This window comes from Macadamia integrifolia, chromosome 13 (genome assembly GCF_013358625.1).
Source record: "Macadamia integrifolia cultivar HAES 741 chromosome 13, SCU_Mint_v3, whole genome shotgun sequence".
Lineage (NCBI taxonomy): Eukaryota > Viridiplantae > Streptophyta > Magnoliopsida > Proteales > Proteaceae > Macadamia > Macadamia integrifolia.
In genome coordinates this window covers 9041422-9066260 of record NC_056569.1, presented here as the reverse complement: position 1 = coordinate 9066260, position 24839 = coordinate 9041422, and the positions used below count along the sequence as shown (strand labels likewise).

Genomic DNA, 24839 nt, shown 5'->3' with positions numbered 1-24839 from the left:
TTGGCATAACCAACCTGTACACCATAGGTTGGCCCAACCCAGTTCTCTCGTACTAGGGTTGCTCCTTGCAGTTCTCCCTTTTAAGCGTAGATAGGAACTGAACTGTCTCACGACGTACCCAGGTTGAGGAAGTGGAAGTCCATCCCAGTATACCATGAATCCGCATGGCACTAAAAACATAAACAGCTTCATTGTAAAAAAACAAGGCCGATAATGGCTTACCAGGTAAGGAGAACTTGAGTCGGCTGGGGCTTACCAATTTCAGGAGAGAGGATCAAGTCCTCATGAGAACCATTCTCGTACGGGGCTGATCTACACAGATGTAATTCACTCAACAACTAACTCTTTGGTGGATTCCATCTGTGTAGATCAGCCCGTACAAGAATAGTTCTCGAGAACCTGATCCACACTCCAATTTCAGAAATAGAAACTACTTGGAGCCTCAGAACACCAAATTAAGAAACTATTCCTCGTTAGAGTTAGCCGTTTGGTTGCAAAATGTAACAAAGTAGAAAGTAAATTCCTAAAACAGATCATGTTTCCTACCAACTTCCCATTGCTTAAACCCATTAAAGCAGCATTTTACTATGAAAACCCATTGTACAGAGACCCAACAATATGTTTAATCTAATCCAAGGCCCATATGGATTAAAATTAGCCCTTTTTCTGCAGTTTCCTTCATCAAGAATCAACTTCTCCAAAAGACGTATTAGTTTCAATGAAAACAAGAACAACGGTTTCATGAGAGATCTGCAAAGACATGGATGATTCAGGTTCTGATAATTTCCATCTGTTCTTCAACCCAATTTTGAAATAATCCTCACCACCTGAAAAACCATTTCACTTCCAATTCTGTAGAGATTTTGGATTCTTGGCAGAATGGATGAGAAAGATGAGGATTTATATCAAGGGCTTTTCTATCACAGCTCCGTTTGTTGGGGCTCGGAGTGGTTTCAGCTTTGAAGGCTGCAATGGATATGCTGGATAGGGTCGATGACTTGGTGCTGGAGGTGGATTCATGAGCAGAGATGTGCAGGTGACGGTGGCTCATTCACTCAGTAAGGGCTGTGTGGGAGAACCAAACACAACAATCCAGAAAGAGACAGTGAACTGCTGATATGAGTTTAGTAAAGAGACTAGGTATCTAGACCTCTAGAGGTAATCCAAAAGGATAGAATGCAGGACAAAGCAAAAAACATTTTGAATTCTAAATAGGCCACTGGTATTTCAATGATGTTTTACTCCACATTCTACCTCTCGAAAATAAACACTGGAAAATTTTTCAACATGTAAAATTTTACACTGAAACAACAGGAGCCTACTCAGTTGAAGGATTCTTTCTGAAAAAGAGTCTACAGGTATCCATCCTTAAATTCAACACATACATTATAAGATCAATCTCTTTGAAGAACATGTCCATCTAATTCCACATTTTGAGAAGTATTTTCATGGTCTTACCATCCTAGAGAATATGGTTTGTAGGTATATGTGATGGACTGTCACAGTTTGGGAAGATCCTTGAATTTCCAAATCTCCCTTCACCTCTGATGTAATATCTATCTCTGGCTTCATAAACTGTTTGAATCCAACAATCTTAGGTGGGATGGGTCCAATGTCCAAATAAAAACACAACACTGTTTCACTACATGCATTCTGAATATATATCTCAGAAGATGAATGGTAACCTTACTTTAAATCACAACTGGAAAACTTGCTTAAGATGCAAGTGTTCTTATTCTTTATTTTTATATATCGACCCTTGAACCTTAAAAAAATCACTTCATGGTTGCATAATGTGACCCACATGCCACTTAAAATAACATATTCTTTTGACTGTATAAGAGGGAAACAAGCTGCAAGGCTTTTATCAGATGTGTTCTGCTCTTTGTAATAAAACTGAGCCGAATGCGCCATTTGTTGCAAAATTTATGGTTCTATTCTTGGCTTCAACAGAATCAAAGTCCCAGAATACATGTTTCTTTGATTTAGTCAACTGGATCAACCCTAAGTAACTATTAATGTGTATCTGCTCTCTCTTCTGCTGTCCTCTTTCTCTATCAAATTTCATGAGTCTGAAATGACACTATCTTCAAGAATACCGACCCGATGACCTAATATTAACATTGATGAAATAAGTAAGATGTGTTCAGAATTATGTGTTGCTAAGATGTGTTCACAATTACGTGTTGCAAAGAGTATTTTCGGTCATCACCCAGGTCAAGAGGGCTAGCCCACAATCTAAAAGGAAGTATTTTGTGATCCACCATCAAAGGACTGCCTTAAGTTAAAGTAAGCTGATGCAATAACAAAATGTCTGAATAGGTTGTTCATGATGATAATTATGTTACTTCAGCTACAGAACGCAAACATATATCTACACGTGCAAGCTCACCCAAATAATGGTAGGTTGGTTTCTCACAAGAAAATTCAAACATGCAAAATGCATGGAAACTAGGCTTGTCGAGGAATCATATGCTGAACAATTCATCACTTAATTAAAGTTAAGGGTTGGCAGTGGGATATGTTTTTGCCATTTTTTGATACTAGGGATCTCCCAAAGTCATTCGTATTCTGTAACTTATTATACGCTTCCAGACTTAGTAGTACAACAGCGCAAACTCTGGCAACTAAAACTTGCAGGGATAGGCTATTTGGTCTGTTGTGAGAGACTAACCACCCTGGTTTGTCGATAGTGTGTGTTCTGATGTCTGGGGCTTGGGTTGTTCTTCCTGTTAGTTTCTAATAAGAACCTAAGTCACAAAAGAAAATGATGATCCTTAAAAAATTAATGAGGCAAATTACAAAAAGTGCTACTCACTTTCATCACTTCCATAGTCTTGATACAAGGACTGAAGTACAGGGCATGTATCAGTGGCTTTCAGCTCCTCTTCTTTCTTGTTCTTCTCTTCCCCTTGATTGCTTTCAGTAGAAGGTGGAAAAGGTTTCTTCACAACAGAAATTCTGACAAAATTAGTTTTGAAGACGGATTTGTCTTTTTTAGGAGCCTCAGAATCATCAACAATTTCTGTCAAAAAGGGTAAACACAATTAGTTCACAAAGTACATATTTACAGAACTTCGTGCAATTTGATTAAATGACCATGGCACCAAATAACAATAAGTACCAAAATATCATTTTCTTAAACTTTGGCACCATTTGACAACATTCCGTTTCTGCGTTTTTTTGTTCTCAGAAATGGAGAAACAACCCAAAAAGCGTTTTATAAAGTTGTTCCGTTTCACCCGTTTCAAGAAACATAAATCAAAATTTATGTCTATTTACAATTCTAGAAACGACTTTGACGAAACAAGTCGGACTTGTTTCGTTGTTTCTAGAAACGAATTTGAGAGAAAAAAAAGGCTATTGTTCCCGATAAATCTCTCAACTATTTAAACCTAAAAAGAGGCAACCGAACCCTCTCTCCCTTTTGGGCATCCGATGATACTGTTGGGTTTATTAGTGGCATTATGTTTGCAAAAAACGTTTCGAGAACCAAGTTTATCAAACACCAAAAAATTCGTTTTTGTTTCCGGAAACGTGAAAAGCCATTTCTGCTGTTTCTAGACACAGAAACAGCAGAAATGTTATCAAACGGTGCCTTTGACTTTTGAATGACGCTTCCTATGTGTCTACTTTTCTTGGTTGCCACATTTACTGACTAAAAATACATAGGCATCCAGTATTACTAATTGACATGGGTTTTAGGTTCAATCTTCTGTTCTTACCAATGTAATACTTGATCTTTATCTTGGTTTTGATATTCTTGTACTTATCAAAATAAATGTAGGAATACCACATGTTTATTCCTAAAAAATCTTCAAATTTTTATATACAGTATTCTTTTAGGGTTACTTCTTGAACATTTCTAGATTTGCAATTGGGAAATCAATCAATTTTCTAATATCCTTCCCTCAATGATAATGCAATCATTCAGGTCAGTTAAGAAGACAAGAGAGCATCAAGGACTAGAGGATCAATAACCTTCTTTGTGAAGTCATACTTTAAATCCTAACTCAGATTAGAAAGACCCGATTTTCCTTTTCAAGCCTGGTTGGGTCCATCGAAGGTGTAGTGCTATGTCCGACCAGTAGCAAAGGATAAAATCCAAACCTGGGCCAAACTTCAGTTGGATGGGCTGAGTCAACTCCAGATCAGTGGCTCAATCCTGCAACTGATACAGAGTTTCAAAACCTTAAATGTTTACATATTCTGCCCCACTGCAGTAGACTCTGTGAACCATGTGCTCTTGCATTGTCTCTTTGCTCATGAGATCTGGAGTTGCCTCTTGGAAGAATTGAATATCTGCCAGTCAACATCTGGCTCTTCTTGATGGAAGGATGTGGGTGATGTAAGGCTAGGTAGGAACTACCCAACCCCAGTTAGGATCCCACAAATTCAAATCTGAAATCAGATTTAGAACCAAAGTTCAAATCTGGCTGAAATAGGAGGAAGCCTGCGGTTGCCAGTAGGAGTCTCTGGTAGAGTTCAGATTTTGATGGAATGTTCCTCTTGTGGTATTAAACAAACCCTTAAAATATGAGACAATTCCAATTATGGAATTGAGGGTTATGCTGTGACATGAATCCGGAAACTTTTGAGCACTCTTCAGAAACTAGGGTTCCTGGCATCGGATGATCATCAAAATTGGAAAGATCCCTTGTAACCTGTCTAGGTGTCCTTCAAAAGATGAGCTTGAACTGCTGGCTAGTTTGGGAGATCTAGACTTCGATCCAAGTTTCCAAAACCCGGACAATGGCTGGAATCGATTCTGATCTCCTTGGGTGTACTGGAACTGACCTGTAGGCTGAACTTCAGGTCTTCAAATAACTCTCAAACACTCTCTCACAAAGGCTAAAACAGAAAAAAAGAGGAGAAATTAATGGAGGGTTGACGAGGGGGAAAAAGAAGGTTAGGTTTTGGGCATCTTACCCCTCAAGTTTAGGCATCTCACCTAGGGCATCTCACCCAACTGCATCCCACAGAAAAACAGCATAAACCATCTCTAAATCATTCTTCATTAACTTCTTCAATTGATTACAAAAGTCTCTTTAAATAGGCTAGGCACAGCCTTACAAATTAGAAACAAAACTAAAAAAAGAAACTAGGATAAAATAGAAACTAACTAGCTTAGGCAACTAATTACTAACCTGTCTACTAAGCAGCTAACATAGAACAATAAGGACTCTTCTAGAACACTTGATCTTCACTCAAAACCATGGTTGACCAAGTCAAATGATAAGAAGACAAAAAGGTAGAAAATACTGTTCACATGAACAGTAACACAAGTTACTGGAAGCTGCTGGCCTCCTCCATCGGTTGCTGCTGTAGATGGCCTTCTAGAAGACAATAAAGAAAACATAATAAAGGGGAAATATAGCTGGTTTGATGGCCAATCTGGTCTGGTTCTGAAGTAGCAAAACTGAACCAGAAAAAGGAGCTATGCTGGTTTGCTGGTCAGCTGTGGAGGACCAGCATACAACAGAACTGGCCAGCTGGATAGCTGGCTTGATCAGACTAAGGCTGGCCGGCTTTCCTCCTTCGAATGGGATCTTCCTCAGCCAATGTAACCCTTTGACAGCCCTATCTACATCAGTGGGATTCATGGGAAGAAGTAAATAGGTTACAGGGCTCATTCAAGGAACTGTTTTATGGAGTTTATAGAGTGAGAGGAGCAGAATGGTGTTTGAAAACTCTAAAGAACCTGCAGACTAGATTATGCGGAAGGCAGAGGAAGGTCGCTTGGAGGACCTCTGTATTAAATGACGTCCAGCTAATAACTGCCTTTGCCATTCATAGATAGTTCCCGTAAAGTGATCCCTTATACCACCCCCCCCCCCAAAAAAAAAAGTGATCCTTTGCATGTCAGAATTTTGAATAGAATGAAATGGATTATGGCTTCCTGTGATTAGAGATGGTCTCCCGTCCAAGGTGTAGAGTATTGGTATTGGTCCGTGTATCAGGAGGGTGGTTTTAAAAGACGTATTAGAGAGATGCAAGATATGCTAAAGATACACATGGAAATGGTCAAGAAACGCTTGGAAATGCTTAGGGCATGTAGCCATGTGGCAAATCAATTAGTATTCAAATTTTGTGTACAAGTTTGCACCATGATACCCCGATAACCTGTCAATTTTGAACTCAATTAGAGTTGGCCACGTGGAAGTATAAAGCTCTGAAGATACATTACATTTTGAAAAAAAAAAATAAAATGGATAGCTAAAAACATAATAAGGGAATGATGACAATACATAGCTGATAAAAATTGAAAGATAACCAATCTAGACCACTCAATTTCAATTTCTAATAAGAAGATTCTAGAATAAGGGTTCTACATGGGGTATATAGCTTTGGCTGTGGACCCTATCGTCATGCTCAAATAGGATTTCTTTAAACGGGGCCTATAGAATCATCTGTAGACCTTAGTGTACATTGTATACTTAGACTTTTCCTGCTCCTCCTGCACTTTCCCTTCCACACCACCCTCCTCCACCCCCCTTGGGCCCCCTCTTCTTTTTCTTTCTCCACCTCCTCCCTCCACCCTCCTTCCACCTTATTCCTCCTCTGCTCCTTTGTTTTCTTCTCCTCTGCTCCTTCGTTTTCTTCTCTTCTGCTTCTCTGGTCTTTTGTTCTTCTTCTCCACCTCCTCCTTGTGGGAGAGTGGCGAATGCTACTGTTGTTGGCGGTGGCAGCAAGGTTTAAGATCTCATTCTCACCCCCCGTCTCACAAAACAAAAAAAAAAAGAGATCTGGCGAAATCTCGCCAAGATCTTGTACTTTTTCCCGGTTGACTCGGTGATTGGTCTCGATGGTCATATGGTCTTTGTCGCCCTTGAAACTTGCCACTTACCCTATTTTAGGCCTTCTAAACACAGTAGAAATATCATTTTTTTTTTAAATCAAACCCCAAATGATACTTTGACTTCGTACCCTATGTAAGTCTTCTTTGTACCCTATGTAAGTATTCTTCGGATCCTTCATCCTAGGCTGTTCCACAATAAAAACAAACAACTATTGACCATGTTTCTCTGAAAAAAATGATTTGCAAAGTTGTTTTTACTTAAAACTGTTCTTGAGAAGAAAATGATCTCCAAAGGTTGATGATGAAGTGATAATCTCCAATCTCCAATCTCCAATCTCCAAGTCTTGAAGTTGTTAATCTACATTGTTGAGGAGAATTTTGGCAAGAAAACCCACCAAAAGCTCACTTTTTCTTCACAGTAGGGCGAAAAGGCGAGAGATGTCAAGTTATGTCGAGTTGAGGGTCAAAATTACGCATATACCCCATGTAAGTTGGTCTCGAGTCGAGTCGAGTCGAGACAGAGATATTAACTAAGATCTTGACCGAGATATTGTACATTTTATATATCGCCTCTCATCTCGTCTAGCCATTTTCAAGTAGCTAGATCTCGCCGAGTTCTTAAACCATGGGTGGCAGTCAATTGTCCCCCTCTTTCTTTGTTCTCCTCTAAATAACTTTTTCCCCTTTTCCTGTATTCTGTTTTCTTTGTTTCATCTTCTACCTTCTTTCTTTTTTTCTTTTATTAGAGACATATCAAGAGAAATAATTGCCCACAGAGGGAGAAAAAAAAAACTGAATAATCAAAAGAAGGGGGGGTGGAAACCATACCTTGGAACCAGCAATTGATGACGTGCCACCATCAGTAGAAAGCTGATTTAAATCATCATCTTCGTCGCCATTTTCATCATCATCATAAATCCTTCTAACATAGTTCTTTGATCCCTGGGCAATACTTAAATTTAAAGAAAAGGAAAATGGAAGCAACCCATATGAGGAACAAAACTTTCAAAAAGAGAGGACAAAAACAGCAATTGCAACAGCTGCAAATCTCCACCCAAAAAGAAAAACAATTAGCCAATTTCTTCTCTTGTCAAGCATAAAAATAATTCGACAGAGTCAGTAATTCCAAACTGAAGTCAGCAGAACAAAAAAATTGTTCCACTTTATCAGTTATCCAAAGTATATGGGCTCCGGAAATTCAAAGTTTGTTTTTTCAGGTTTCACAAAGTGATGGGTGGACCAACAAAGGTTCTGTACCCTAGTCCTCATGAACGGAAAACCCTATTTTATGGATAATGAAGATTTATAGATCAAAGGCACATGTACTGGTATACAATAGCATCTAATTAAAGAGGTGCAACAATAATAAGATTCCATTAATATAATAAAAACCTAATTCAACGCCACCCTAGTTATAAAGGTGTGCTGATAATCATAAAAAGAATAAGGAGAGGCCAGGTTCACTTGATAGAGCACATATTAAAGCTCCTTGTTCAGTTAAATCATCTGCAAAACAGTCTGCCAATCTTTGCCTCCATTGTAACTGTGACAATATCAAAGCACTAAGAACAGAAACAATGAAGAAGAAAGAAGAGAAGAAGAGGAAGAGAAGTCAAGAGAAAGAGAGAGAACTTCCCACAGTTGAGTTGTGAACAGAATATCTCAAACCGTGGACCTTATCATGTATTTATTTTAATCAACAAACCAAGAACCGACTTAAAGAGCACAAGAGCAATACCAAAGTACCCCCCCCCCAACTACTATTCTAGCTATAAACAATTAGACCGCGACCTACACATAACGCCTAATACACATAAACCAAGACCTACAAATAATCACCTAATAGGTCATAAATATTACTACAAACTATGCCAAAGAGAGCCTAACTAAACTACCACCAGCCTTTATTAGACCAAAAACCTGGGTTGGGCCAGTTCCGTCTGGGTTTGGGTTTTCAAAGCCGATCATGCAGGTCCAACCAGTTGAGTGCTACTGCATCACTGCACCTCCGTGCTAATAGGAACTAACATTCCAAGTATTATTTAAGTTCAGCACACATGTTGCATTTTTATTTGGGCATTAAGGCTTTAGATATCTCAAGTAATTCCATTTGCATCCATGAATCTGAATTAAATGAAAGTAGACAACAGAACCATCATACCTTTTCCTCGGTTGTGCGCTGCAAGGCCTCAAGCATCGCATCTACACTCACGCTTGCATGTCTAGAGTGAAAAATCATAGAGCAGAACTTTGTTTCAGTGACTCATAAATCGATCTGATAAATCAGAGAGCAGAGCACAAAAGGACATTGCCTTCATGAATTACAATAATCAACCTATTCATGAGGCATTTGGCCACTTCATAATCTAGAAATATTTACATCCAACCGGAACTTCTAAACCCAATAATCATTAACCGGAAAGATACCTTCATTGACTTCATTTCATCCAGTGCTGCAAGAATATCCATCTCTCTTTTTGAATCCAACATTCTGTTCTCCAAGGATTTCATTTTATCTCCCATCTCTTCTTCATCCCGTTTCCTCTTCTCTTTTTCAACTTCCTGGTTAAAGATATAACAGCAAATAAACAGTGAACCATAGAATTTAATTTCAAAAACCACCCAAGGATTAATAGATGAGAAAGTGTCCCTAGTTACTAGTTAGTCACCTCATCCTCTGCACGCCAAGGCTCAAAATTGCGAGTTGCACCTGCCTCAACAACATAATCTGAATTTTGTGGATCAGTCTTCATCGTCAGTTCAGCAGAGCACTTGGTGCATTTGAAGTAGTACCGGAATTTTTGGATTCCCAAATATGTCTGCAAAATATTTTAAAACTCAAATTAGCAGAATACAGTTTAATAGATGAAAAGGGTAAACATTAAGATATGCTGTATTATTACACCCAAGGATTATAAATGATTGATAAGTTAAAAGTTATCTAGCATATTGCAGTTCAGTTTTAAAGAGATAAAATGCCTTATCACACCACTTATTTCATCCAAACACTGCATATTATTCTAAATAAAGGCACCAAAGACTTATACAGATCTTTCAGACCGGAAATAAACCATATTTAAGGTGATCCCATTAACTACTAAATTTCCATGAAAAATGAAATGGATACTTCTATATACTCACAACATGGTAGAAAACACCTCATTATATGTAATCAGACCTGTACTTTATTTTCAAGAAATATAAACCATCAAGTGGGAATTAGCCAATTACAAGAGTGAATCTTTATCCATAGTGCTGTTTTCTGGTGCATTTGAAGAGCTAGGAATGATCAAGTGTTCAACAACCATGACGATTCTTTTCATCTGGGGGTAAACAAAGGAAAACACTTCATGATATTATGCATAAAACCTGTATTTTATTTTCAAGAAATATAAACAGACTCCACAATTCCATCAAGTGGCAATTACAAGAATGAATCTTTATCCATAGTGCTGTTTTCAGGTGCATTTGAAGAGCTAAGAATGGTCCAGTGTTCAATCACCATAATAATTCATTCCATGTGGTGGTAACCAGAGACGGATACAATCTCTTATGGAGGGATTCTTCCTGCTCTGAACTTTGAGATGTAAATCTTTGAACTCTTAGAAATCAGTGGGGTTTGGAGCAGTAGTAGGATATTGTGGATTCTATCTGTTGGTATAGCTGACTTGGCTGTTCTCTTTGACCCTTAACAGACACCTTGGCCATTTTTTATTTCATTAATAAATTCTTCCTTTGCATATCAAATGAATGAAAAAAATAATAGTTTAATTTATTTCAAATGTTCTTGGCTTACTGTCGATATATCAATTGATTTCTTGAGTTATATAATCTGCAGCTACAATAATCCATCTTTTCTTCATCAGGTTCTTCATTCCTTTCTAGAAACATAAATCTAATTCTGATTTCAACTGTGCCTTCTTATGCTGGTGATTTCTTTGACTAGTTTGCATATGATTTCTAAATTTATATACATATATATATATATATATATATACAGGGTAATCTTTCCCAGAACTATGAAGAGTGAATAACTTTACTTCACTATGACTTTTCTACCCCCACAGATGCTTTTGCTCGGTTGGAGTGGAGGGATAGTCTCGTGAACTCACTTTAAGGAATCATTGTACAAAATCCCCACTGTGTCCTCTCTGGCTGGCCTCTCCCACCATATCCTCCCTCCCCATTCCCTGCCCCTCTCAACTGCAGATTTTAAAGCTCCTCAGCAGGTGGGTGCAGTGACGGGAGAGGTGGGAATGGAGACGAGATTGGGAGCAATGGCAGCTCACAGCAGATGGGAAGGCCACCAACCACCCTGGCCGCTGCAACTTCTATCAACCCCCTGCAAGATTCCACTTAGAAGTAAATTTACATAATCTACCTGTTTGAAATTTAAAATGTAACCGCAAGCGTACGGATCAGTGTAGCTACGGGTCGAACACAGGGAGAGCAGCCACTTTATTTTTTATTTCTTTTAATAATGTGAAAGTGAACCGATTAATGGTTGTGATCTAATTCTAATTACCGTCCTAAACATAAGTATCTAAAATAACGTCCTAACCATTCGTCATCTAAGAATTTAAAGACGCAAGCCACGCAATTAAAATAAAATAAATAAATAACTGAAAATAAACAACCCACGTAATTAAAAAAAAATAATAAGAAAGGAAAAAAATAAAAGTTGAAATAAAAATAAAGTAAAAGAAAGGGGATAAAGCTAGAGAGAGACTCACAAGTAGGTTTCTCTACTTAGCCCGAGGGATGCATCATAATATGAGCTTCCCTACTTGACCAGAGAGTCACTCTTACAAGGATTACTCTACTTGGCTTTAGGGAAAGGGAGACAATTAAAATAAAAGCAATAAATTGATGGTTCTATGGCTAGGAGGGGCAAAGCCAACACATACACTAGCCATGAACCTTGGGGGAAAGGAATAGCAATAATGTAACGACTGAATAAAAATCCTAAATTAAGAAAGAAAGGGTAGTCAGAAGAGGGAATGAGAGGGGGGAGAGAAGACTACTGAAGGAGCCTACTTACTTGAATCAATGCTTGAACTTGAAAAAAAATTGCTCCACGGCTCGTGATCTTGTCACCTAGATCTAAGCCTAGAACTATAACTTAAAAAATTACAACTCAATTGCATAAATCATAAACATAAAAAGAACTGAATAAAAATAAAGAGTGCTTGCATTAATTGACATAAAAAAAAAACTATTACAAAAGTGATTAAAGCAAAAATAGAGAAGAACTAAAACTAAAGAGAGAGAGAGGGAGAGAGAGAGCAACTAAAAAAAACTAGAAGAAGAATGAATTGTGTCTCCTCCTCTTACATGAGTTGTATTTATAGGGAATGGAGAGGTAGGGTAACAATTTTCTCTTTCCTAAAAGAGAGAAACCCACAATTGATTGTGAGATCTTTTGAGTCCAAAAGTGCTAAGATGGAGGAGAGAGAAGAGAGAAATAAATTTTGAGAAATTTCCTATAATTTTTTGCTTATTTTCTTTCCTTTTTTTTTTCTAATTTATTTTTCTTCTTTTTTTCTCTCTCCTAGGGACGATTTTTTTTTCTTCCTTTGTGTGATTTGGACAATCTTTGGTGATGATGTGGAGGAGAGAGAAGATTTGGACAATCTCTATTTCTCCCTTTTTTTTTCTTCTCTTCTTGCTTCCACGATTTTCCTTTCCTTTTTTTTTTTCTTCTCTTGTGCAAGAACCCTTCCACGATTTTGCTTGCTTCTAATTTGATGTGGAAATCCCCTCCATGCCCTTAGTGCTTTAAGTGAGTGAAAAGCAGGAAATCTTCAACAAATTCTCTAAAAAAAACAACCATGAGATTCGAACTTGAGACCTCTTGGTGAGCAAGGGAATTTTGTACACCATAGCTCACCAACTAAGCTAGGTAGTTGTTGTTACCAAAAACAAATCTTTAATCACTTAAGGATGTGGTCCATCGATCCTTGTTGGCATTTGGAGTATTCCTTGTACCTCTGGGACAATTGCAAATGGGCTGGTTCTGCATCTCGGTTCAGTTCTGATCCATTATTCTTTTTCTGACCCGAAAAAGAATAATCATTTGTACGGGTGACCAAACGAATGTGTACTTTTAATTGAACACGTCCATCTTGCTCAGAATTTCGTCCTCTTCGCAATCATGGAAAGAAATAGGACCTCTTTACGTGTAAAATTGAAGATATAGCGCCCGACAGTCCTTAAGGCTTTGAAAATATAAAACCTGCAAAAAGAGAGTAAAACCCAAGGTAGCTCCATTCTAAATATGTAAAATGCATGTTTTACTACCCTAGATTTCACACATAAATGTGCTCATCACTACCACTCACACTTTAATTCAACAAAAGCAATTTGAAGGGTAAAATAAAAATATAGTGAACTGAATTGCTTCATTCCTCATAGTGACGTATAGAAGGTTATTAAGTTCAATATTTTCCCTCTTGCATTGTTTAGCGGATTCATTTACTGACCAATGTGAAGAGAATTTCGATAAGCAATTAAAGGGCAACTGAAAAATGAGGGGTTTTAAATGCTTAACCTCTCGTATTTAAAAATTTCCTTCTCCAAAGGGGGTGGTCATTGTGGGATGGAGGGAGTATTTCTTTCCTCATCCTTTGTGATATCCTTAATTTTTTGCTTAATTGCTTTAATTATTTCACACCCTCAACCAGAATTGTCACAGTATTTTATTTCCTGGACCATATAACTCAAAAAATTCAAGATTCATCAAAAACTCCCTGCATCACTTCTCTATATACTACTAAATCTGAAGTTTCAATTACTAACAAGTATTCTCATTCAAACTAAGAACATCAAAACCTAGAAGAACTGTTGCATCGATGTCTGAATATATATGCTTTGCCTCTTACAGTCAAGAGAGGAAGGAGCTAGTAACTTTGAAGAGATTTGTCTTAGGGCCTATTTGATTTTGTTTTCAGAAAACGTGTTTTTCCGTTTTTCTGTGCTTAGAAACGAAAAAACACCCCAAAAACTGTTTAATTTTTCTGTTTCGTTTCACTTGTTTTTCGAAATAGAAATAGAAATAGAAATTTATGCCTATTTCTGTGTCTAGAAACAGAAATGGAGAAACAAGTCAGACTTATTTTTCTGTTTCTAGAAACAAGTGGAAGGGACAAAAATTGTGAAAACCCCGATACTTCACTCGACCTACCCAACCCCAACCCATTGTTGAAACTTATTGCTATCTAAAAGTGGCAACTCCAACCTGGTTGTGCGAAGCTCACAATTCAGGACTGCCTTCATCCTTCTGAAGCTCATCTCCACGAAGCATACCTGCAACTCCAACGCCGTGCCTTCACTCGTGTCTTGAACCGGACTACACTATTGAAAACGTTTCGGGAAACAGAAAAATCAAACACCTTTTTGCAATTCCAAAAATCGTTTCTTAGCACAGAAACAGAAAAAACTGTTTCTGCTGTTTCTAGACAAGAAGCAGCAAAAACAAAATCAAACGGGCCCTTAGTTTTGGACATCGATAGGGATTACCAGACTGACTTCAAAATGCTGAAACATCTGAAAAGTTTATCATATAGAACTAAATGAAATAGGTCTAACTGTCAACTTTTACGGGAAAGTGAGTAGAGGAGGAGAAAGATATAGACCAGTATACAGTCATGTTCATTGAAATAATTGATTTGTATTATTTTAGTACTAGTATCAGCTATACGTACTTAACATAGAGAAATAATTCTCCTACCAAAAAGTAGAACTTAATAGATCATGTGGATAATAAGATAAAGGAAAATTATCTTGTACCATCCCTGTTTTCAAATCTTATATGAGATACCACCCTAAATTCCCAAAAATATCAAGTATATACCCTATTTTGAAAAAATAATGACTCTTAAATCCATTCCGTTAGCTCACAAAAATTAAGTGATGATGTGTCACTGTTGTTATTTTTTTCAATGACAAATTTACCCTTCAAGGGTGAACTTGTTATTTCTCCCTTCCTCTTCTTCCTTCTTCGTTTATTCTTTGTTCTGGTCAAGGAACAGATACTCGCTAGAGATGAGGAATACACTTATAGAGAAGGGACTCGCCGACTGCCGCTGCTATCAACTGGGAACAGAGACAGAAGAAGAAGGGAGGCAGTCTATACTCACTACCTTTTGGGAACGGAGACAGCACTCTCGCCCGCTGCCACTGCAATTAGGAATAGAAATGGGGAAGAAGAAGCGGGTATAGGCAGATAATGGTAAACCAAGACTTACGGAGATGAGGAATACACTTCAAAAATACCACCCTAAATTCCATCCACAAAGAAATTTTGTGGATGCTCATATCTAGGGATTTCAACAGGTTTTCGTTTCTGCAACCAAAAACAGAAATCCAACAAAATTTTGTCTTCAATGGTGTCTGGTGGTTTTTTTGAGATTTTGTTGGTTTTTCGGAAATCCAACAAAATTTTGTCTTCGTTTCAACAGGTTTTCATTTCTGCAACCAAAAACAGAGAAGGATGGAGAGAGATGCATTTAAGGGGATCACTGATGCTAGGCTGTGATGAGATGGAACTTTAAATAGGAGTTATGATCACTACTGGTGGTAGTTAGATGGATTGAACAATTATAAATGAGGAGGAAGAAAACAAGAAATTAATGGAGATCAAGAAATAGATTTTCAGATCTCTCCGTTCTCTCCCTTTCCTTCTCTGCAAATCAAACCCACAGAAAGCTAGAAAACAAGAAATGCAGAAACAGCCCACGCTTATGGGTCTTCCTATGTTCTTCTTCTTTTTCATCATCACTTCTTTCTCTCATCTTTGAATGTAAGCAAACAAACCCATCATTACCCAGTACCCATTCCCACTTTCTGTTTAACTATCTTACTCATCTTTTACTTTTCTCAATGCATGTTTCAGTTGCGGGAACTAGCCAGAGCTCCACCAGTTCATCGGTGGCGCAAAACCATTTAGTGCAAAGGCTTCTTTAATCCATTACTGGAACAAGCAAATCACCAATAACCTACCAAAACCTTCTTTCTCTCTCCCATCTTTGCTTCTCAAAAACAATGAAATATAGCTGACCTGTAGCCAAGAAGAGGTGAAAAAAGGGTAACTTAGTTGCTTATCTTTGATTTTCCCCGAAGCATTCACAAAGACAGACTTTAATGCATCCAGCAACTTCTAGAAACTAGTTTCAGTTTTCAGTTTGAAACTGCTGCAACAGCATTAACTAGTCTAAGTTATCAAGCTGAAATTAATGAAAGCCAAATATAATTATGAATTTTCCTTACTGTTACTTAAATATTCCCAAAAACCAGCAGTGTATGAACACAATGTTGCTTTTACATACGAGAAGTTACTCAAGAAAATGCAATATGGATTCTTCTGTTCGGGGAACAGAAAACATTTAGATAAAGGAAGATGCTAGCCACACATGCCAAAGAGGTACCCCATATTGGAATGGATGCCACTGCATCAATGGGACCCTGCATGTGTGATGCAACATCTGCATAGAGCTATCAATTCTCTATGGATAATTGTGATTTCTCCTGTGATATAAAGGAGTATCAACTAGATACATTTCTCCTCATAAGAGGAATCTCAGTCCTCCTTTCAACCTTAACTCATTTCAGTAGTTTTTTCACTCCCTACGACTCTTCTTTCTCATTTATTTATTTATTTATTTTATTGGTCTTCTAATCCCCTAAATCCCCACAACAATGTGTCTTTTTTCCCCTTTTGTCCCACTTATTCTCTCTCATAACCAATTTTACTAGATTTCGCCTTCAAGCCCAGTTTCAAAAACTTAATTTTCTTGCATCAAAACATGTCGTATTTCGTCTTTTTGCCTTCTAAATATCAAGTAGTGGGCTGTGACAGAGGTGAAAACCCTAAGGAGCCCATTACAACCACCATTGAGAATGTAGGGGTTCCACACAAACATCATGCGAGAGAAATACTGGTTAAATAAATCTATCGACGATAATCAATTTCCATTCGATTCACATAAGTTCTCTCAAAATTCTAGCAAAACTTCAGCATCAGGACTTCAATTTAAGCAATATATACTAACTTCTTCGACAGTGATGCAATGTGAAAAAAGTCCCAAACTGGCTGGCCCACACCCTCATTCAGGATGTCCTGTAAGTTCTATGCCGCCACACAATGTGGCATTGTTCCACCTCTTCTACCGCTACAATCCAGTTTCAGAGATCACTTCCACTCAACAAATCTGAAGTGAAAGACACCCACTTCTTTTCAGACTTGCACTTGTTCATCGCCTGAACCATCTACAATCACTGTCATCCACCTGTACCTCTTGCCAAAGTTTCAACAATAGCAACCCAGTGCACAAGGCTCCCTATATGTCTATACAAATTTCAAATCATCCATCTTGATGCGGATCCGGATTCCCAACACTGGAATCGGATCGCTTATGGGCCCACTCAAGAGCTAATAATTCAAATATCAAATAGTAATAGCAGTTTTGTAAATAGATGAAAGCTTATAAAAAAGTGGCCAACTTGTAAATAATGAAGTCAAGTGCACATATCAAGGAGAGGGGTAATCTTGGAATGACAAACACTTGATGGCAGGGTGTAATAAAGAGGAAAAGTAAGGGAAATAATCGGAATAAAAAAGGACTACCACAAAAAGACAAAAGAAGAGTTAGTTTGTGATGATGGGAATTCTTCTTCAACCTCTCTACGACCAAGGATGAAGAACACAATGCTTGAAGGTTTGCGGCTGAAAGAACTCCTTCGGTTCTCCTCAATTAGGTCTGAAATTTCAGGCGAAAGCTGGAAATCTTGAGGTCATTTGAATCCAACAGGTAGGCACAAACAACCATACTGAGAGTCCCCATGCCCCCTGCAGTACAATTTAACATGGCAGCTCACAAGCCAACACTCCATAACACGATTCACTTAATCTCATTCGATTTTGATTCTTAAGGTATGAAGGAATTACTAATTTCAGCTATCGTCATTCACTAAAAAAAAAAAATCAGTGGACCTGTTGGTGTATGATGTCTCGTATTCCGTCGCATTTTAATCTAGGGAGTACTGGTGCAGCACCTAGACAGGCAGGACGGAGGTCCAGCTAGCCAGTTAGCTGGCCGTGGGGGTTGCAAGGGGGGCAGGAGGTCCCCCTACATAGCAGGGGGTGTAGGGGGGCACAGCCCCCCGCTCGAATTTTTTATTTTAGGGCAATTGTGTACTTTCCAGATTAGGGTTTTTTCGCTATATATTTGTAGCGAGGATTTCTTTCTCTATAATGCAAGCAATACTGAGAGGTGTGAGGACGAGCGCTGTAACCCTATTCTCCATTGATAGTGAAGCAGGATCTCATCTCACTGGGACGTAGGCAACCTTGCCGAACCTCGTAAAATCCGTGTGCATTGTTTGTTTTGTTTTTCCATTATCTTCTGCATCGTTTTAGGGTTGCGTTTCCACATGGACCATGGTATTACTTAGTTAATTAGATTGAGTATTCACTACTAACATTAAGAACAACAGCTAAGAAACTGGATGGGACCTAGGGATTTTTTTTTTTTTTCTCTCTGCTCCCTACTTCCCCTCCACTTCTGCAAGCAATTTAACATGCCAATCTAACTTGGGCAGGCCATTTCTACTAGCAATATGTGAACCAAATAACTAATCAGTTGTAGAAAAAGTAGTCCATCCCCACCGAACTAAAATCCCGAACGGAAATGGAAACTTATTAATTATCATAATATTAGAATGAAAACAATCAATAACAAACAGAGTATAATTACAAGAATGCAACAGTTGATCCCATTCATTGGCAATGCTTCATGCATTGAAATTGCCATTGAACAAAATAACTAAATAACTACAGAAACATGTGATCAAAATTAATTAAGAAAACAAAGTAAGATGAAAAAAGAGTGAGATTCCATCCCATTATCAATGCTTCGTGCATTGAACTAGCCATTGAACACAATAACGAAACAACCATAGAAACATACGAAAAAATTTGAATAAAAAACAAAGATTGAAAGGGAGTGACATGACATTCCATTCCATTCATGGCAATCGGTATCCATTACAACGATTACAGTCAATCAAACAGCCCGGAACACATTAACAGAAAATACCATACGATAGAAAGGAAAGGAGAACAAGTTACCAAAGTGTTCTACTGAAGTTGAAGAGGTGCAGAATTGATCTCCCACCCTCCTTTGGGAATGATCGACGATAAGATAACGGGGAAGGGGAGAAGATAGGTAGGGCTCGTAGGGATGAAATTCAAAAAATTGAGATTTGAAGAAAAAAGAAAGAAAGGGAAACCCAATTTGTTCGGTCAAGGTATTGGAGGTCAGAGAGGGATTTCAGAAGGAAGGAGAAGGTGAATAGGAGAATCGCACTGGCGCGGGCTGACTTGATATGATTTCTATTTCGGATTGATTTCAGTAAATTAATCAACAAATAGATTTTAAACAACAATCTGAAATATTGAATCAGAAATCGATTTGGTAATTCAATTTTTTACAATAGATTCTCTCCAATAATGACCCACTTACATTATTTTTGGAAAAATTACATGATTACCTACTTTTGCATTCCTTTTACAAAATTACCCACAAAAAGTTTTGATTAATAAAAAATATCTAAAATTAGGTTTGAGTTTACAAAACTACTCATCCAAAATTTCAGTTAACAAAAATACCCAAAATCAGGTTTTGACTTACAAAACCTGATTTTGGGTACTCTCCAATAATGACCCACTTACATTATTTTTGGAAAAATTACATGATTACCTACTTTTGCATTCCTTTTACAAAATTACCCACAAAAAGTTTTGATTAATAAAAAATATCCAAAATTAGGTTTGAGTTTACAAAACTACTCATCCAAAATTTCAGTTAACAAAAATACCCAAAATCAGGTTTTGACTTACAAAACTACCCAAAATAGTGATTCTTCATCTTCCACATATAATTATGTATTTTTTATTACTAAAACTTTGAGTGGATAGTTTTGTTAACCTAAACTCAATTTTGAGTATTTTTGTTAACTTAAACTTTAAGTGGATAATTTTGTAAAGGGAAACATAATTTAAGGTATTTTTGTTAACTGAAATTTTTGGTGGGTAATTTTATAAAGAGAAACCCAAAAGTGGGTAATCATATAATTTTCCCTAGATTTTTGGAGAAATGTATCATGAGGGGGAGTGTAGCACATGCATGCGCAAGAGGACCAATGGGAACGTACAAAGGAGAATCAAAATAGACATCTTTTACAAGCCTCTTAGTAGCTTCAATGGATTGTTTACCTCAACCTTGAGGTCGAAAGTTCCAAGCTTGTGTGATAGGTTGCATATGAAACAAATATAGATGTCTTTTTCCATTTTGTTGGGGGCAGATTGGTCATTTCACCACCCAGTTTCTAGTTTGGGCGTAGGGCCCAAACTCCCCCACCAAAAACTATTTTCTATAGATTTATATAAAAACAAATGGGAAAAGAACGTTACTAATTGGTTGTGTGAACATTGCACCCAAGCACAAGAGAGTGCAAAATTACCATCCCACACCCCTATAAAATCACAAAAATCCATCTTTATTGATGCCCTTGGATGTACATGCTCTCATTGACCCTTGCATTTGTGTAGGGGATACACAACCAAATAGCAATATCTTGTTCGAAAACAAAACATATCTTATTTCAAGGAGAAAGATCACTATCTAGTTGTGTGGCATTTACGCCACCATGTGGCCAATAGGTGTGTGTGCCCGGACATCCAAATAGGGGGCAATATGGTTATTTTGTGCTCCCTATGTCTAGGCATAGTAGCACACTATCGGGTAACGTCCCATTGCCCTTATTTCAAATATTGGACAAAATTTTCTATTTAAGAACAGCCCTTGCGACACAGACATAGGGGCACAATGACCACCTTGCCCCTCATGGGGGTGGGCCGCTGTGTTTGGGCAGAGGCAGCTCTACAATAAAAAACACTTGCCCAAACACAGGGGCATGCCTACGACAAAAAACACTTGCCCTTCAAATATACAAGGTCCAAGCTCATATAATGCTTAAGGGGTGGGAAGAGATGCCCTTTTCACCCATATATTCTCTTTCCAAAACCAAACACTTTTCCATGACAATAAACACCCCCCTTTTTTATTTTTTATAATTTCCTCGAATGGGGGCATGGTGTTATGTGGAGGGCTATCACCCGTGACTACGATACTTTCAAGGTACGAGATTGGATTCTCTACTCATACGGGGAGATAATTTTTCACTCAAAAAATGGATAATTACCAATGAAACAAAATCTCCATCCGACACAGCTATAAACAACGGAAAGTCTAATTCTGTTTCATTGGTAACTATTCACTTGGAGTGAAAATTTATCTCCCCATATAGATAGAGGATCTGAACTTGGTGATAATTAACCTATGTCATCACGAGCATAATAGTTACTTTCCATCCTCCGGCTCCTGTTCTTTCTCCCACAGCCTTTCCCTTCACCATCGTCTCTCTCCTCTCTCTCTCTCTCTCTCTCTCTCTCTCTCTCAGGACTAGGCATTTGAAGTTTAGAATAACCAAAGCCCATTAGGCAGGCATGGTTAAGGCCCATTAAAGGCCCATTGAAGGCCCATACTAGTACTTATGGTGAGTTTGGGCTTAATTCAGGGATATATTGTGGTCTATCTACTTTCCTAGGAATTCCAGTCCATCAACCCCCATTGAACTCAACTTTATCTTAGACCTCTTGAATGGAATCTCCCCTCCCACCCACAGATTTGGATTGAGAAAGGAGTCCTGACCGCTTAAATTTCTTTCTACATCTCACACCATCAACCACTACCGAAAGATGCAAATAATGTCATTCTCACTACCCTGAGTGTGAGATCTTACTTACAAGACCATTAAAGAACGAGAATCTATCAAATAATTAGAATGAGCAAAGGGTTATGTGTTGGAGTGATAATCTTTTTGGCTTGTCTAGATGACATGAAGATAGTGACTACTCCAAACCAACCAACATAGACTTTTCATTGAAAATCAGCCCACCATCTCACTTAAAAGCAGATCCAGTCAAAGTCTCCATCACTCTACAAGAGAATAGGTAAGAGATCAAACCAACTTGGACACCTCACAGTAGAAAATGTGATCAATGGTCTCTTTTCCATTACCATTTGGATGCTTGGTTTGAGTCTTTAGACTATGATTGATCAGTGGCCATGAGGAGGTTTCTATCTTTTGGGTTTTAGGGCATGTCCATCCAATTATACTGCTTTAATTTTGCTTCCCAAAGATGTAAAAAACGAAAACCTAAAATGATGTAAAAAAGGAAGAAAATTGCAAATAAACAATTACACAGTCACATATGAGGATTTATGTAGTTTGGTATGATTACCTACGGCGACGTTAAGATGAGGTCTGCTTCAATATCAATGGAGAATAAAGTTATAACTGCTCGTCTTTACATTTTTCTCATATTGACTACAGAGAAAGAACCCTTGTTACAAATATATACCGAAACCATATACAAGTGATTTAGCGAAACACTCATACTTTTATCAGACCTTCAAAATCAGCTCACTTTTGCAACCATCGTACCCCCAACAAAAGTGAATCCAAGGCATTTATTTAAGTTGGTTAAATGGCACTGGTGCCGTCCATAAAGTAAATTGGAAATAATTGGGAGAAGATGATAACTTCTTTTCACCTTTTCAACGATTTCGATATGTGTCGAAATGCTAGTTAAATAACACGAATGAATCATCATTATTGCAAAGTAGAATGTAGAACTCAATCAGATATTCTTTTGATGTAGACAATGCCAATAAGATCAAACATATACACTTCATTATTCAAAACACAACTCATTGGAATAGTTTTCATTCTTCCCCAATAAAAGAAAAGAAAATTACTGACACACACAAAAAAAAGTCATCAAATTTTTTATGATCACTCAAATCCCATGCTTTAAAAGAAAAATGTTTATTGTAGGTTAAAAAGAGTTAAATCATCCAAACAGTGATTGAACACTAAAACCCCACCACACTAACTACTACAGCTTATAGTTCAATTCCACAATTCCACCAAAGAGCTTTCCATTACCTACACACAACATCAGCATGATCCATAAAGCTCTCTTAAAGTTGTGGTCCTTAAGTATCCCTTCACATCAAGGTGGTCGCATCAACAAAACCCATTCATTGTAACATAGATTTTGATTCATTCTTCTTTCTTGGGTGGGAATTGAAGGCGAAAGCTCTCTTGAGTGGTCTTTTGAGTGTTGTGTTGTACTTTGTACATGTAAATCCATGGTAAGGTGTGAAAACAAAAGCAGTAACTGATTTTCAAAAGTAGTTCTCAATCTGTCACCTGACCTTGAAAAGCTATATTCTATCCTTTGGGTTCTCCATATTGGAGTAAAAGTGTGACATGGGTAGTGCAACTAAATAACCGTTGGTTTAAGAAAGATTAGCACAATCACTTTACGCAAGCTTATAAGAGCAAAGGTGGTGGAAAAGCATTGAAGTGGAGAGGCTTTGAGTCTCTGTAAATGTCTATCCCACTGGTTGCTACGTCTGTGTTCTGTGGAGAGGTTGTCAACTTCAACCAGTAGAAAGCAGCCCATAACAAATGGAGAAGAATTTTAGTTGAAAGAGATGGGAAGGAGCTGAAAGGGGAAGCTTCCTACCAGATGCTTAGTATCAGCTTGTATTTTTGGGGTCTATGAAGTTTGTTTCATACATAGTTTTAGAGTCTCATGTAATCATTCCCATTGTCTTTCCAAGGATTTAGACACATGCCGTTTAAGAGAAGAAGACAACAAAACAACAACAATTCAGTCTTATCTTAACTATATGGGTTAGGCTACAAGAATCCTTACCATCCACTTAGTTCTATTCGAAGTCATACTTGATACTTGCCGTTTATAAGAAAGAAACAATAAAACAATAATAACTCGACCTTATCTCAGCTAAATGGATTAGGCTACTTGTATCCTTATTTTCCATTTCATACTTGATACATGCCTTTTGAGATAAGAAAATTAAAGAAAAATAAGTCCTCTTGAATCTTTTCATTTGTAGGTGGTATGGGTCCAAAGGATTTTTCTCTTTTCTTTTGAGGGGAAAAAGTCCAAGGGATTAGAATCCCATTTATTCTTCTATTATTTTATTTTATTTTTGGTGGTGGAACATTCTAAGGGTGGAGAGTGATGCAGCATTATGGATCATTATCAATTGTATTAGCCCCATCGTAATTTGGTTGGAACTCTATTTTATTCATCTATATAATCTTCCACTAATCTATTAATGTCACCAAAGTGGGTATTGCCATATTTGAATAATGGATAACATAATTCTTTAATATATATATATATATATATATATTTAAAGGACAAATGATGGAAATCTTATTGAGATGTGCCATTATTTTGACATCCAAAGAATAATACCTTATCCATTATTTTACAAAAATGGCTGATGGTGAAGGAAACCATTTTTCACAATTGGCAATGGAAACATTTTCTTTTTCTTTTTATTTTTATATTTAATAAACTATGTTTAGAGTGTAAAAAAAGTAAAATTTAATATGACGAAATATATTTGTCTAGAGCTTTGAAGAGTAAGGGAAAAATAACAGAGGAGAATACATATTTGATTTATTTGATATAATAATCATGCCTTTTACTTATGATTTTGTATTATTATCTATATGGTTACCAAATTTTCATTTATTTGATACATATATACTTAGAATGATACTATTATGAATTAATATTTCATTTTTATTGTTTCAAATATTTCAATTTGAATTAAACCCAAATATGATCATCACACCATTTTTCAATTAAAAAATTTTAATTAAAAAAATGCATATTGTTCATGAAAGGCATAAGTGTAGAAAATTTGAAAATTTAGTTTAAGTTTATGTATACCATGTATTATATGAAGTTGATATCCTTTTTTGTATTTCTACTTTATAATTTGGCATTTTTTTATTTGAATTATTAAATATATTTTTTATTCCAAATTGGGTTGTAAAAGAAAATATTGTCATATGACAATACAGGCAA

The 24839-nt window shown here is 37.2% G+C and overlaps 1 protein-coding gene across 8 annotated transcripts; it reads right to left on the bottom strand.

Moving 5' to 3' along the window:
* Positions 1-611: 611 nt before the first annotated feature.
* LOC122058893 (splicing factor YJU2-like) lies at positions 612-19191 on the bottom strand. Of its 8 annotated transcripts, XR_006133977.1 has the most exons (8): positions 18927-19191; positions 15800-15857; positions 9469-9618; positions 9227-9361; positions 8961-9026; positions 7628-7741; positions 2819-3025; positions 612-2111 (listed from the first exon to the last, which is right to left on the bottom strand). XR_006133977.1 is itself a non-coding variant. In XM_042621590.1 (7 exons), exons 2-7 carry the CDS (start codon positions 15821-15823, stop codon positions 2948-2950), a joined length of 567 nt encoding a protein of 188 aa, XP_042477524.1. In that variant the 5' UTR covers positions 15824-15857; positions 18927-19191; the 3' UTR covers positions 2756-2947. The 8 variants fall into 8 exon arrangements, 7 of the variants coding, with proteins under 7 accessions (XP_042477524.1, XP_042477528.1, XP_042477526.1 ...); XM_042621590.1 differs by lacking the exon at positions 612-2111 and having other exon boundaries at positions 2756-3025; XM_042621594.1 differs by lacking the exons at positions 612-2111; positions 15800-15857 and adding an exon at positions 10840-11141 and having other exon boundaries at positions 2756-3025.
* Positions 19192-24839: the final 5648 nt, after the last annotated feature.

What these genes read in the sequence shown, in the direction of transcription:
- LOC122058893 (XM_042621590.1), bottom strand. Translation starts at nt 15,823, where the DNA reads ATGGGAGAGAGAAAGAAGGTTTTG. An exon ending in AGCGCACAACCGAGGAAAAG is followed by an intron (nt 7,742 to 8,960) that starts GTATGATGGTTC and finishes AGTATTGCCCAG; the next exon opens with GGATCAAAGAACTATGTTAG. An exon ending in CATCAATTGCTGGTTCCAAG is followed by an intron (nt 3,026 to 7,627) that starts GTATGGTTTCCA and finishes CCTTTTTGACAG; the next exon opens with AAATTGTTGATGATTCTGAG.